Here is a 13,436-nt window from a genome sequence, read left to right on the forward strand (position 1 = left end):
AGAATGGAAGGATGAGAGGGAGAGAGGGAAGAAAGAGGAAAGAGTGGAAGAAGGAGGGAGAAAGAGAAAAAGTGGGAGGAAGAAGGAAAAGAAAGAAGGGGAAAGGGAAAGAAAGCAAGTAGAATAGAAGTGTAAGGGAGAGAAATGGAGAGAGAGAAGCTATTTAAATTGTACAATGTACCAATAAAATTGCATTCCTTACACGCAGAACAACAGCAAACAACAGGTATTGTTTAATAATAAAACTCACGTCTTTAAAGTCCCAGATGTCATTAGCTCAGTGACCAGGACAATACAGATCTGTCCCTTCACTGTTGATTTCCAGGAATCATAAAACCTAACAATGTTAGGGTGTTGTAGACCTTTTAGCATCTCCACTTCTTCACTGAATCTTTGACGCTCTACTTTAGTAAGTTTTCTTGTCTAGAGAAAAAGAAGAATACCGTTTAGTGCACAGATTATGATAATTTTAGTACATAGGTAGCTCGAACAATGGTTATCAGGGTCACTTGTGACAGTAGTGGCAACTGAAAATGTTAATTTAGTGGCTGGTACTGACATGGTATAACAAGAGAAAAACGAGTACCAGGGTACTCTTTATATAAAAAAGACAGGGAAGGCAAGAAAGGAGGCCCAAAATGTGAAAGATGAAAATCTAACACAAGTTAGTGAAGAGAACATAAAGTCAGCTTGCTTGCATAACAATGTGATAAAAGTACCGTAACATGTGTAGGTGTGATTTATAGAACCCTTGTACAAGAAGAAGAGTTAATCTATTAATTAAGGAAATAGTTAAAATGACATTGAAGTAGGAGGTTATAATTATGGGTGACTTTAATTGTCAAAGTAGCCGGTTGTGCCAGGAGTACAGATATTCTAAATTCCCTACTGGGATTATCTTTAAAACAAGTAGTTGAGGTGCCAACTGGTAAGGAGGCCATATTAATTTTAGTGTTCACAAAGAGAGATTAGGTGTTGAATATTACTATAGGTGACATTTTGGAATCTAGTGATCATCAGTTTACTCGCACCACGCAGCAGAAAATTGTATTAGGCTCCTAAGAGCAAAACATTAAAGAGACTAGGGCTGCAACAACTAATCGATAAAATTGATAATAATCGATAATGAAAATCGTTGCCAACAAATTTCATTATCGATAAGTTTAATCGATTTTTATCGATTATAAGATGAGGGTTTTTTCAGAGCAAACGCTCTGAAAAATACCACTCGTTTTATAATCCGTTTCATTCAGTGTGACTCACAGCAGTTACTACTTACAGTCCCTCCCTGCAGTCACTCTAACGGTTGGCCTCGCCCCCTTTCTGCTTCCCAGTCCCTCCATGCAGTCATTCTGATTGGCCCCACCCCTTTCTTTCTCCAAGTCCCTCTCTGCAGTCACGCTGATGATTGGCCCCGCCCATTTCCTATAGAATCCACATGGCTCAGCAACTCAGCTAACTGTGCGTTAGGGGCTGCTGAAAGTTAGGGGAGGTGGGGGTTAATTTAGGGGCAGTTATGGTTAATGGGGTGTTTAGGGTTAATTTAGGGGAAGTTATGGTTAATGGGGCATTTAGGGTTAATTTAGGGGCAGTTATGGTTAATGGGGTGTTTAGGGTTATTTAGGGGCAATTATGGTTGATGGGGTGTTAAGGGTTAATTTAGGGGCAGTTATGGTTACTGGGGTATTTAGGGTTAATTTAATGCTGAGGACTGAGGGTTAATTAATTTAATAAGGTTAACTTAAGGTGCAGTTAGAGGTAAAAGGGGACAAACTAAGGGGAATCTAAATCCTGGGGGGCAGTGAAGATTAATCCTGTACTTCTTTATAAAAGTATTGTTTCAGTGTGCTGCGAACGAGTCTGTGAATCTATGAGGGCACTATGGGATATCTGGGGGGGCGTATAAGGCATATCTGGGGAGGATGGAGTGACATATCTGGGGGTATAAGGCATATCAGGGGGCACAGTGGCATATCAGGGTGGTATAAGGCATATAGGGTATATAAGGCATAAGCTGGGAGGGCAGAGGGAGAAAAAGAGTCAATTGATACATATGAGTTTATCGAGAAAGAGGTTCTACTTTAATTGTCTAAGGTAAAAAGAAATAAGTCAAAGGGGGTCTGATGGGATACACCCAAAGTTATTAAAAGAGTTCAGTGGTGTACTAGCAAAAAGCAATTTATTTAACCACTCTTAACACCTATAGACTTACTGGTACCTCCAGAAAAGGCAACGCAAGATGTCTTATGGACATATCAGTACGTCTTGTACAAAATGCAGGGCACACTCCTGTGCACACCACATCTGGCCTGCTTCCACTCTCGGGGGCTGCCCCACATCCAAGGCCGTCCCAGAGATCCACCTATTTGGGAGCAACATGGCATGATTGCGTTGATGACCAATCTAAAATGACCAATACTGGCCATAGAGGTCTCTGTCCTGTAAGTCCTGACCCGATGGAGAGTAAAACACCACACATAAACCCCCTCTGAAAACACATGTGGGCCAATCTGCGTCCGAGCTCCATAGTCTTTAGAGTCTCTGGAAATGTGACACTCTGTATCAGGGGTACACCAAGTCCTAAAATTAGCACTATAGTTTCACAAAAATCCTTGCATGGAAAGAATTAAAATAATGACATTTGTAATATCCATGGTGTGTCTAGTTTTCAAAAATATTTGATGGGATATATCTAATTGGTCAGGTTGAAAGATGTCCCACATAGGACATGGGCAGAGACTGACCAGATGTCAAAATTTTTAAAAAATGCACACCTCCCAAATATAGTATTTTAGCCCACAAGCAACCCAACAAAAGTACACATGGGTGGTATCGCTGTACTCAGGAGCTGAATACATATTGTGGTGCTGTTTGGCTGACATATACCAGGGGCTGTAAGTTGTTTCCTAAAAATACCCTGAGGTGTCTAGTTTTCAAAAATATATGGTTTGATGGTTTAAATTGAATTGGTCGGCTTCAAAGCTGTCCCAAATAGAAGACGGGGCAGAATCTTCAACATGTCAAAATTAAAAAATCTGAATTTTGCATGCCTCAAATGTGGCCTATTACCTCCTAACAACTCGAAAAACCTCTGCATGAGGGGCATCATTATACTCAGGAGATGTTGCTGAACACATATTGCGGTGTTGTTTATACCTTAAGTAAAATGTTACCTTAAGTAAAATGTTACCTTAAGTAAATTATATGATACAATCAAAATTATGGCATCTAAGGAAAGCCCTCCCTGCCCTGAAAAAAACAATATATAACTTTTGTGGGTACAGTAAATGAGAAAGAAGAAAATTACAGCTAAACACAAGCACAGCAGAAATGTTAAAACAACCATTTAGACAAGGCAAATCGAAGGGTTTTTGTAACATGAATCATGAGAGGAATTAAAGCTGTCCCTTTTATAAACTTCAGACTTCTTTGGATAAATCTGCAACAAGGATATGTTTTCCTCATCTACACATTTTTCATTTGCTTCTGGTCAAGATGATCTGCGCTAGTTGGTGAGGTAATTGATGGCTGGCTAGAGCGCAGATCTTAGCAATCAGAGATACAGTTGATTTGGGTGGTCCTAGCACAAGTAGCTAAGTGCAGGACCAGGGGGGCGGTTTTATGGTGCGTGGCAAGCAGTGTGTGCACCATGCAGAGAATGTTATACTACACCTATCTCAGTACCTTCAGGGACCCCAGACAGTCATCAATATTGCATCACTTAGCTAACAAATTAGATAAGTTGCTTCATATATTTTATTACCGTTTGCTTTGAAATAAATTGTCAGAAACACACATTGTTTCTATGTCTTTATTTTATATAATGAATTGACTTTACACACATCAAGGCTAATGTCTTAAATAGTCCTTGGTCTCAGCTTAGACTCCCATGCATGTTAAAATGTTCTCACTGTTTTAACCTTTACCACTTCTGCTGTGGGGGGAGGGGCGTTCCACTTATTTACACTTTATTTTTAGATTATGACTTCTTCTAATGTTTCTTCTCACTTAAATATTCTTTTCTCCTGTACTTTGTTAAATCATGTGAGATACTTAAATGTCCATATCACATCTCCCCTCTATCTTCTTTCCCCCAAGCTATACATATTGAGATGCCTTAGTCATTCCTGATCATTTTCATCCTGCAAAGCTTTCCCTATTTTGGTAGCCCTCCTTGGAACTCTCTCAAGAATGTCAACATCCTTCTGGAGGTAGGGTCTCCAGAACTGCGCACAATATTTTAGGTTAGTTGTGACCAGGTATCTGTAAAGTAGTGAGACCACCTTCCTTTCTCTGCTACTAATGCCCCAAGCTATACAACCGACAACCCTGCTTGCTTTTTTCCAATGCTTTTTATCTCACAAGCAAATTATATTGCACTTATCAACATTAGACTGCAGCTATTACACTCCTGACTATTCTCCTAATCTACTTTAAATCATTAGCCATTTGGCTACACTATTGCAAACCTTTTTATCATCTACAAATAGGCATACCTTACCATTAAGATCTTTTGTAATGTTACTAAAATATTAAACGTAAGGGATTAAAAAACAAGTTGTCATTGTGTAATATACTATAATTGGCTCTTATGACATCACTTAATAAATACTTAAAAACAAGGTGATGTATTATAGTTAATTGCACTTTGAGAACTTCAAACAATTCAATTTTGCAAAATACTTAATATTTAAATAATAACAATATATAAATAATACCAATGTTACTGTCCATTACACACTGATTATTTTAAACATGTCACAAACATATAAATTATCCCTGTTGAACACTGTAGCACTTTAAAGTATTAAGAATAAATAATTAGATTATGTCATATTATTATGTATCTGGCAGAACATGCTGGCATTAAATAAAAAAAATAATAATGAGGGGTGTCAAGGTAAGATCTACAAGTTTTATAGATGTTCTGCACAACATGTCATTGTCAGAGTAATAGTAGGTACACACCCTTTATGAAAACGTTTTATTAAGGCAGTTTGATATTGATACCATATTTTTAGTGTGTTACTGGTTACTATAATGCTTTAATTTTGTTATAAAACTAATAAAACTGACAGCTTGTAATAAAACAATCAAATTTTAATCAACAGAATGAACAATCATAGCATCATACACACCAAATCCCCATTAACCACTTTGCTTGCTACTGGCACATTTTCACTATGCCTTGTGTCATGGAACTCCATAACCCAAAACCCTTTACTCCCCTTTCCTTCCTGAATGCCTCCTTTTTCTACGTGCTCATATATACACTTTATTGGGTACACCTATGATATATGTTATACCATGTTGTGAGTAAATGTACAGATCAGGGTGTTGCTGTAGATGTTGTCTATTTAGATTTTGCAAAACCATTTGACACTGTTCCAGACCAGGGGTTATTGTCTAAGAGAGGATCTTATCAAATGTACAAATATATACAAGGTCAGTATAAACAGCTCTCTGGCGATCTATTCACCAAGAGGTCTCTACGGAAGACACGTGGGTGATCAGTTGAGATTTGAGGAAAAGTGATTTCAGCATCAGCAAAGGAAAGGGTTCTTCACAGTAAGAACAATAAGAATATGGAATTCTCTGCTTAAGGATGTTGTATTATCCAACTCTGTGGATATTTTTAAGAAAGGTCTGGATGCATTTCTGGTTAAGCAAGTTAAGCAAGGGAGTAATCTGATTACCACGATGGAATCAAGAAGGATTTTTTTCCCTGTTGTGAGCTTTGTGACATGGTGCATTATCCTGCTGGAAGTAGCCATCAGAATATGGGCACATTGTGGTCATTTCTAAGATCGTTTGAGCAGGGCCCTCCTCACCTGTTGACTCTGTAAGTCAAATTGTTATGTTACATACTACTTGTTGTGTCCTGTCCACCCATTGTACAGCGCTATGGAATTTGATGGCGCTATATAAAACAATAAATAATAATAATAGAGGGATGGAGATGGTCAGCAACAATACTTAGGTAGGCTGTCACATTTAAACGATGCTCAGTTGGTACTGTGACAAACCCTGTAGCACGAGGGCCATAAATGCCACAGATAGGGGTCTTAAGCACAGTCCTCTAGGGCAATCAAAGTCAGGAGCACCAGCTTGTAGCAAAAACAGTGCTTTATTTTTAACTGCTCAAACCGCAAAACTAAATCATAAAAAGAAAAACCTAGCTCCCAATTGGAGCCCTCTCTAACTAAACTATGCTGGCCCAGACTGGCCAGCCTAAACACCCACTAACTTGACCTCCCAGCCAGACCCAGCTAAGCCAGGCTCTGGAAAACCTCCCCCAGACAGTATACAAAAGCTCCAGGTAGGTAATGCCTCACTTGGCTCACGGATGGTCCTCTTCAGGGCCTCTCCTTGCCCTGGGAGCACAGGGAAACGTCCTCTTCCCCCAGGGAAACGTCCTCTCTCAGCTCATGCTCCAGGAGGTTTTAATACCCAGCACCTGGGCCTCATGCAGGCCCCATAGTAGTCCCGGACCAGATCCTGCAGACCTCTAACCTCTTGGAAAAGCTGGCACGGATTTTCCACTGAACGGGGGGGATGGAGCATTGGCCCACCCTGCTCTCCAACTGCTCCACCCCAAGGACCCATATGTATGATCTTCATAGCACCTGCGCTTCATAGCCATGCTAATCATCTCTCTAGGGTTAACAGCCTCACAGTACTAAGGGGCCCAAAGTGTGCCAAGAAAATGTTCCCTATACCATTACACCACCACCAGCCTGAACCGTTGATACAAGGTCGGTGTTTCCTTGAATACAAGGTTCAGGCTTGAGGGTACCAAGCACCCTGAGTGAGAGATTGAATAATTTTGAATAAATGGATATCCGATGGGCCTGTCATAGGTTCTGTATTATTCAGATTACCTAACGTTTATAACAATGCAAGGTATGTACTCACAACCAAATGTTTGTTAGCGTAAAGGGCTAATCTCTGTATAATAGTGGTAAAATTACCCCTAGAGCCTGACACTGGTTATCACTCATATTTGACAGTGTATTCTACTTCGAAGGTATGTGGGTCAGAAGACTCAGCGTTTGTTCATGCCGAAACTGGTCGGTGTTTCCATTAATAAAGAGGAGAACTGTTCTTCACCATTATCCTGGCTGAGTCTTCTTCATATTCATTATTGATGGTGATACACTTGTATCCAGTGAGTACCTACTCCTCTGTTTCCCCTGTCTCTCTCATTGAGAGCTTTTTGATTATTACAGAGATTTACACTGAAGAGAAAATTGTCTAAGTCATAACATGTATTGGAAAGAGCCAAACTGGGATTAACAGATATAGGAAAGGCTGAACTTGATGAACGCATGTCTTTTTTCACTCTACAGAACTATGTAACTAACTATGTAACTAACTATGTATTTTAATGCATATGATAGCTAAGTGGGGATTTTTCAGAATTCCCTAATATGTATTTGCCCCTTCCCAAATTCCAACTATTTGCCATGCAAGGAGATGTGTCTGGCCAAACACATTTACTGACACATGATATACTCACACCAGATTTTTACTAATGAAAGTCTACAGACATAGTTAACACTGTTTTAAATAATAAGCTAAGTGCCAGGGTTTAAGTGGAGGAAAGTCACACGATAAAGGATGTTTATTGGGAAAAATGAGATAAAACCAGGTTTATGTGAATGGTAACCTATATTTCAGCACTGCATTTTATGCTCACAAAGAACATATGTTTTTTCAACGAAACTCTCCCTTTGAGAACACTTCATTGCATGTTCCTTGTATATGTAAAGTGCCATTCTGAAACCACCATTTGTTATACTTGGTTTTCCCAAAAAACATTTGACGGATTACAGAGGCAGAATATGACAAGCAATGTATGTCAGCAAACACCAATTAAAGTTTCCAAGTACTTTATATGCAACTTTGTCACAATGAACCAATTGTATAAGAGTCCAAATGTCTTGGAATGCTCTGTTCTTTTGGAATAGATGTCAAAAGCAACATAGGTGACAGCCAGAAATTAAGAGCCACTTTAACCCTGTTCTGGGTACATTTCTCTGAGCTCACTGGTGCATTGTAGTTTTTCCATTTATATTGATGCCAAGCATTAAAGCTCATAACAAGACAGAAAAAGTAAGGAAAATATATTTTTCATGAGGGAAAGGGAACAGAAACATGAAAATCATATAATGCCTCTAGCCCCCCCCAATGCCAAATATCCCTGTGGATCTATATTTGTAAAATACATCACTGAGCCACTGTTTTTTTATTTATTTACTGTGTATGGCTGTCAGGGTAATAAAGCTGATGAATGTAGTGTTTTAAGTAGTCATTACTGCATCCAGTCACCCTACCCATAAACAATAGCTTTTGTGCTGTAAGTTAGGTGTTAACATACCACATTTATAAGAGGAAAGTCTACATGGTTAAAAGGTTATGGACTTCGACAAAGGCAATTCCTCCCGCTGGGCCAATCCGAATTCTACAAAAAAGCCACTCGGATGCCTAATTCAGGCCAGCCTGCTCATAGAGTTGGGGCTCAGTGGGGTCATGTAACAAAGCATTAAGTTAGTTAAGTTAGTATTAGCAGTAGCATAGTGCAAACTGCCTCAAAGAAAGGCATAGGCTCTGTGTAAGGTTACTGAATGGGTGTGTGTTGCAGTGAGTGTGTGTCTGTATGTTAAAATAAGTCTGTGTTACTGTTTGTGTGTAAGTGCGTTAGTGTTTGTGTTATGGTATGGAGCAAGTAGGGGGTGGAGCAAGTAGAGTTTACAGCGTGGATCTTAAACAGGAAGAGGTGTGACCTGAAAAATTAAGATTATGTAATATGTGAGTTTAAGCCTACAGCCGCACAAAACCTAAATACACAGCTGGATGCTTGGGATGGCAGGGTACAAATAGTGAACAGTACTCCCCACAGACCTTGGTTATGCTCCCGGTGTCAGTAAGGATTACGCCCTTGTTTGCTTTATTTTGAATGATAAGCTACGTTGACCATTTAGGTGTTAAAATGCTCTTGTCACTGCTAGAAGTATAGAACTTTGTGTGTGCGACAGTACTGTGTGTTTCCACAATGTGTGTATATTCCCTGCCAATTGGATTCAAGATTGTCCTGGGATCTATCACATTCAGTATGTGAATCAACAAAATCATACCTGAATTTTGTGTTCAGATCTTAAAGCTAGTCTTGTCCTATAAAGGTCAAGATCTACCCATGCATTAAAATAACCTCCTATAATTACATCAGAGTAATACATACTGTAATTCCCAATAACATTACATTTAAAGACGTTAAATCTCTAAAATAGCTTTATAAAGTATAATAATAGTGTATCTTATAGAAAAATAGGTATAAGGGAGTTATGTTCATTTTATGCATTTTCTATGTAGGGGAGGTACCTGTCCTGCACCTCATTCATGGCCCACCTTTGTCCTATTCTTTCCCTCCGTGGCTGTTGTGTAAATGAAATCAGGGCTATAATATAATTTTCTTAATTGTAGCCACAGTATATGTGGCATTCCACCAAATGCAAAGGCATAGAGGAAGTGATATGGGGAATACATTGATTTGGCTATGCTCCCTCACAGGGGTTTATATATCCTGCTATCCTGAAGAAGCTTCACTCCCTGGGTAGGAATTAACTCCCCTGTACTGAATTACAGAGGGCTGTATGAATATTTATATTATTCAAACCAGAGGAGTGTGTCCCAAACAAAACTCACTACTACCATAATATATACAATATAAGGAGTGTTTCTAGATAGCAGCTATCCTACTTCAGATGTTCCATGGACTCAAAATTGCATTGTGTGTTTCAAACAGAGGAAGTAGCTGATGATTCAGTATAATGTAGTGAGAAACACCAAATATAGGTTTATACTTTTAACCTTACTTTTAAAATAAAACTGTCACTAATGAATTAAAAATATAACATATCTACATCCTTCTGGAGATACGGTCTCCAGTACTGTACACAATACTCCAAGTGAGGTCTCACCAGTTCTCTGTACAACGGCATAAGCAGTTCCCTCTTTCTACTGCTAATACCTCTCGCTTTACAACCAAGCATTCTGCTAGCATTACCTGCTGCTCTACTGCATTGTCTACCTACCTTTAAATCCTCAGAAATAATTACCCATAAATCCCTTCCTCGCACTTGAGGTTAGCACAGTATCAAATATTCTATACTCTGTCCTTGGGTTGTTATACCCTAGATGCATTAGTTTGCATTTATCCACATTAAATGCCAGTTGCCACAGCTCTGACCATTTTTCCAGTTTACCTAAATAATTTGCCATTTGGCTTATCCCTCCAGTAACATCAAGCCTGGGCAGACGTGCATAACTGGGGGGCAGGTTGGAAAATAAAAGGAAATAAAAACAAAAAAATTTTTTTTCTCAATCATAGCTTTTATTAAAAAAAATAGTTTACATAGGTTACATGAATTAACATTTACTAGTAAAACTTTTTTTCCTAAAGGGTCGTCATATTTTTAGGCTTTTTCTTTTTTTCCTACATTAATATTCAGATTTTGGGGGGTTGTCTTATAATCAAGCAAATACGCTATATATAAAAATATGATTGTTAACAGCAATCACACTCCTATCATACCCAGGCAAACCAAGGTTCCAGCATGTACTGGCTGATTTGGCATGATAAGAGTGTAATTGTTAACGGCAATCACACTCCTATCATGCCCAGGCAACCAGTAAATGCAGGAACTTGGGCATGATAGGACTGTGATTGCTGTTATCAATCATACTCTTATTCTAAATGATACCCAATAAACTTTATAACGCAGCTTTATAAAACTTGTGTAGTGAGGTTCCCACAAAATGATATAACTACAGGAAATCTGGTATCATCATTGCCTTCAAATTCAACCTTATATCAGCTAGTGGATCAAAAAGAAATTTCAGTTTCTTGGAAGCCTAGCCAGTGGAAAATACCACAAGGCAATCAGAACATAAACCAGTAATGTCATACCAAGGTCAGACTGTCCCAACAGGGGCGTAACAACAAATCATAGGGCCCCAGTGCAAAAATTGCCCCACAGTGCTGTGAAGCTTACCCGAGAGCCATTTGTCTTAAAAAATAGCCCCCAATAATTAGCACCTGTTAACATTGATACTCTAAAGTATTTGCTCTTTCTTCACCCTGACACTAGATTTGTACAATACGTAATTTTCATGGTGAGTTTCACACTAGCATTATTCTCTTTCCATTCTCGTGCTATGAGTGCCATAACCCTTTATCAGCGGCTGCTGAATCTGACTCATAGCTAAAGAGGTTGGGAAAGGATTTACCATAGTCCCATTTGGAAGGTCAGCCAATTAGGAAATTGGTCCCTTGTTCATTTTTGAATCTTTAATCTGAAACTTTCTCAGTGCAAAATACAAAAAAAATGTCAATGCAATTCTCAGCGTCACCCAATTTAGACAAGGCTGCTAGCTGTCCAAAATTGACATCTCAGATACTTTTAAAGTACTAACCATTAACCTAAATTTTGGCATCTGCATGCATCAGTTCTATTATTCCCTCTGTCTAGCCAACATACAGATTCAAAATCAGTCATATACTAGCCAAGTGGTAGCTGCATGTAATATATCTCTCAGATTAAAAGGAAAACACTTCGATGATACAATTACAGATACAAGGATTATAGCATTTATAAAGAGGGTATAGATGAGAGTGAAGTCTGCAATGGGGAGAGTGACAATGTTTTTCAGTCCTGACCGAAATCCATAGTGTCAGCGAAAGTGGTGATGAAACTGTAAGGATGAAAGAACCAATACCTTACCTTCTGCCTCCACAATCCGCCAACACTCCAAGGTTCCTTCAACATGTTTTAAAGTGGGCCTGTGTTGAGGATGTTAAACATCAACAACTCATTGAAGGTTTGAAAGCTTCAGGCCCTGGGCTCCTGGAGGGGCCTGAGGGCCAGCATCCTACCTACAGACCGTGGGCCCTGGCCTTGGAAGGAGTTCTGTTTTTCGGAAGGTGGGTCCAGGTGGCCCGTTTGGACTACTTCTTCCCACTAGTACAGAGTGCCATGTTTCCCCAATTATCAGAGACTCTAAAGACTGTTGAGCTCAGATACAGAGTTGGGGTACCTACATTTTGGAAGGGGGCTTTATGTGGGGTGTGTTACTTTCCATCAGGTCAGGACTTACCTCTATGGCCAGTATTTGCAGCAAGATCCGATATTCAGTCGGTTTCAGCCAGAAGTCAGGGAATCGCCCGTGTTTACCACCTACTGGGCTGAGGTGGGCTGAGTCGTGTGCAAAGGAGGGCCTGATTGAGAACAGTGTTTTTGGCTGTTACTATTGTATGTAAATTATAATTAATACATTTTGCAGTATTTCTCTCCCATGTGTTTCTATTCCGCTTGGTTATTATCCATTGTAATGCTCCCATGGTCAGGAAATTGCAAAATTGTTTTCTACTTACCGTTATTTTCTATTCCTGGTATTCTGTTTTCATGTTTTTTGAGGGGGGGGTTGACTTTATAATGCAGGCTACTGAGCAGGGGGCGATCAGGTGACCTTTTACTATCTCCAACCTATTGAATCCTGTCCTGAGGAGCTACCCATTGTAATGCTGGCATAGCCAAGAAATTAAAATTATGCTAAGTAGGAAACAATTTTGCTATATACCGTATTTGCTCGATTATAAGACGACCCCCCAAAATCTGAATATTAATTTATGAAAAAAAGAAAAAGCCTGAATATAAGACGACCCTGTAGGAAAAAAGTTTTACCAGTAAATGTTAATTCATGTAAACTATGTGAACAATTCTTTTTAAATAAAAGCTACGATTGAGAAAAATATTTTGTTTTTTTTTCCTTTTTTTTCAACCTGCCCCCCTAGTTATGCACATCTGCCCCCAGACTTGTCACTCTGCCCCATAAATGCCTTATATCCCCTGTATGCCACTGTGCCTCATGATATGCCTTTTAACCCTCTAAATGCCACTGTGTCCCATGGTATGCCTTTTGACCCCCTATGTGCCACTCTGCCTCCAGAATTGCCTTATACCCCTATATGCCATTTTGGGCAGACCTTTCCCGGCTGTCAGAGATCATGGGGAACTCTGATCTCTGGCAGCAGGGGAAGGTCTGCGCGATGGACGCAAACAACCCCCGCCGCTAAGCGCACCTCCTCCCGGCTGCAGCGGAAATTGTGTACGCAAATCGCGTAGAGCTCTACACGCTGCCCGGACTAAGCACCGGGGACTCAGAAGTACCGGTAAGTCAGACCTAGTTGAGGTCTGATTATAAGACGACCCCGATTATAAGACAAGGGGTATATTTCAGAGCATTTGCTCTGGAAAAAACCTTGTCTTATTATCGAGCAAATACGGTATATATTTGTCCTGTGTTTAGAAATACCCAATGTTCTTGTGGTTTTTTTGCAAATTATAGACCAATAAGTAGCATATTGCTATTGTAAA

The 13,436-nt window shown here is 39.5% G+C and overlaps 1 protein-coding gene across 1 annotated transcript in view; it reads right to left on the minus strand.

Moving 5' to 3' along the window:
* WNK4 (WNK lysine deficient protein kinase 4) overlaps positions 1–13,436 on the minus strand; it is a 166,401-nt gene that overhangs the window by 101,726 nt on the left and 51,239 nt on the right. The window contains exon 2 of the mRNA XM_053454206.1: positions 251–423. Coding sequence (XP_053310181.1) covers positions 251–423 — 173 coding nt within the window. The remainder of the gene's footprint in view (positions 1–250; positions 424–13,436) is intronic.

This window comes from Spea bombifrons, chromosome 13, assembly GCF_027358695.1.
Source record: "Spea bombifrons isolate aSpeBom1 chromosome 13, aSpeBom1.2.pri, whole genome shotgun sequence".
Taxonomy (NCBI): domain Eukaryota; kingdom Metazoa; phylum Chordata; class Amphibia; order Anura; family Pelobatidae; genus Spea; species Spea bombifrons.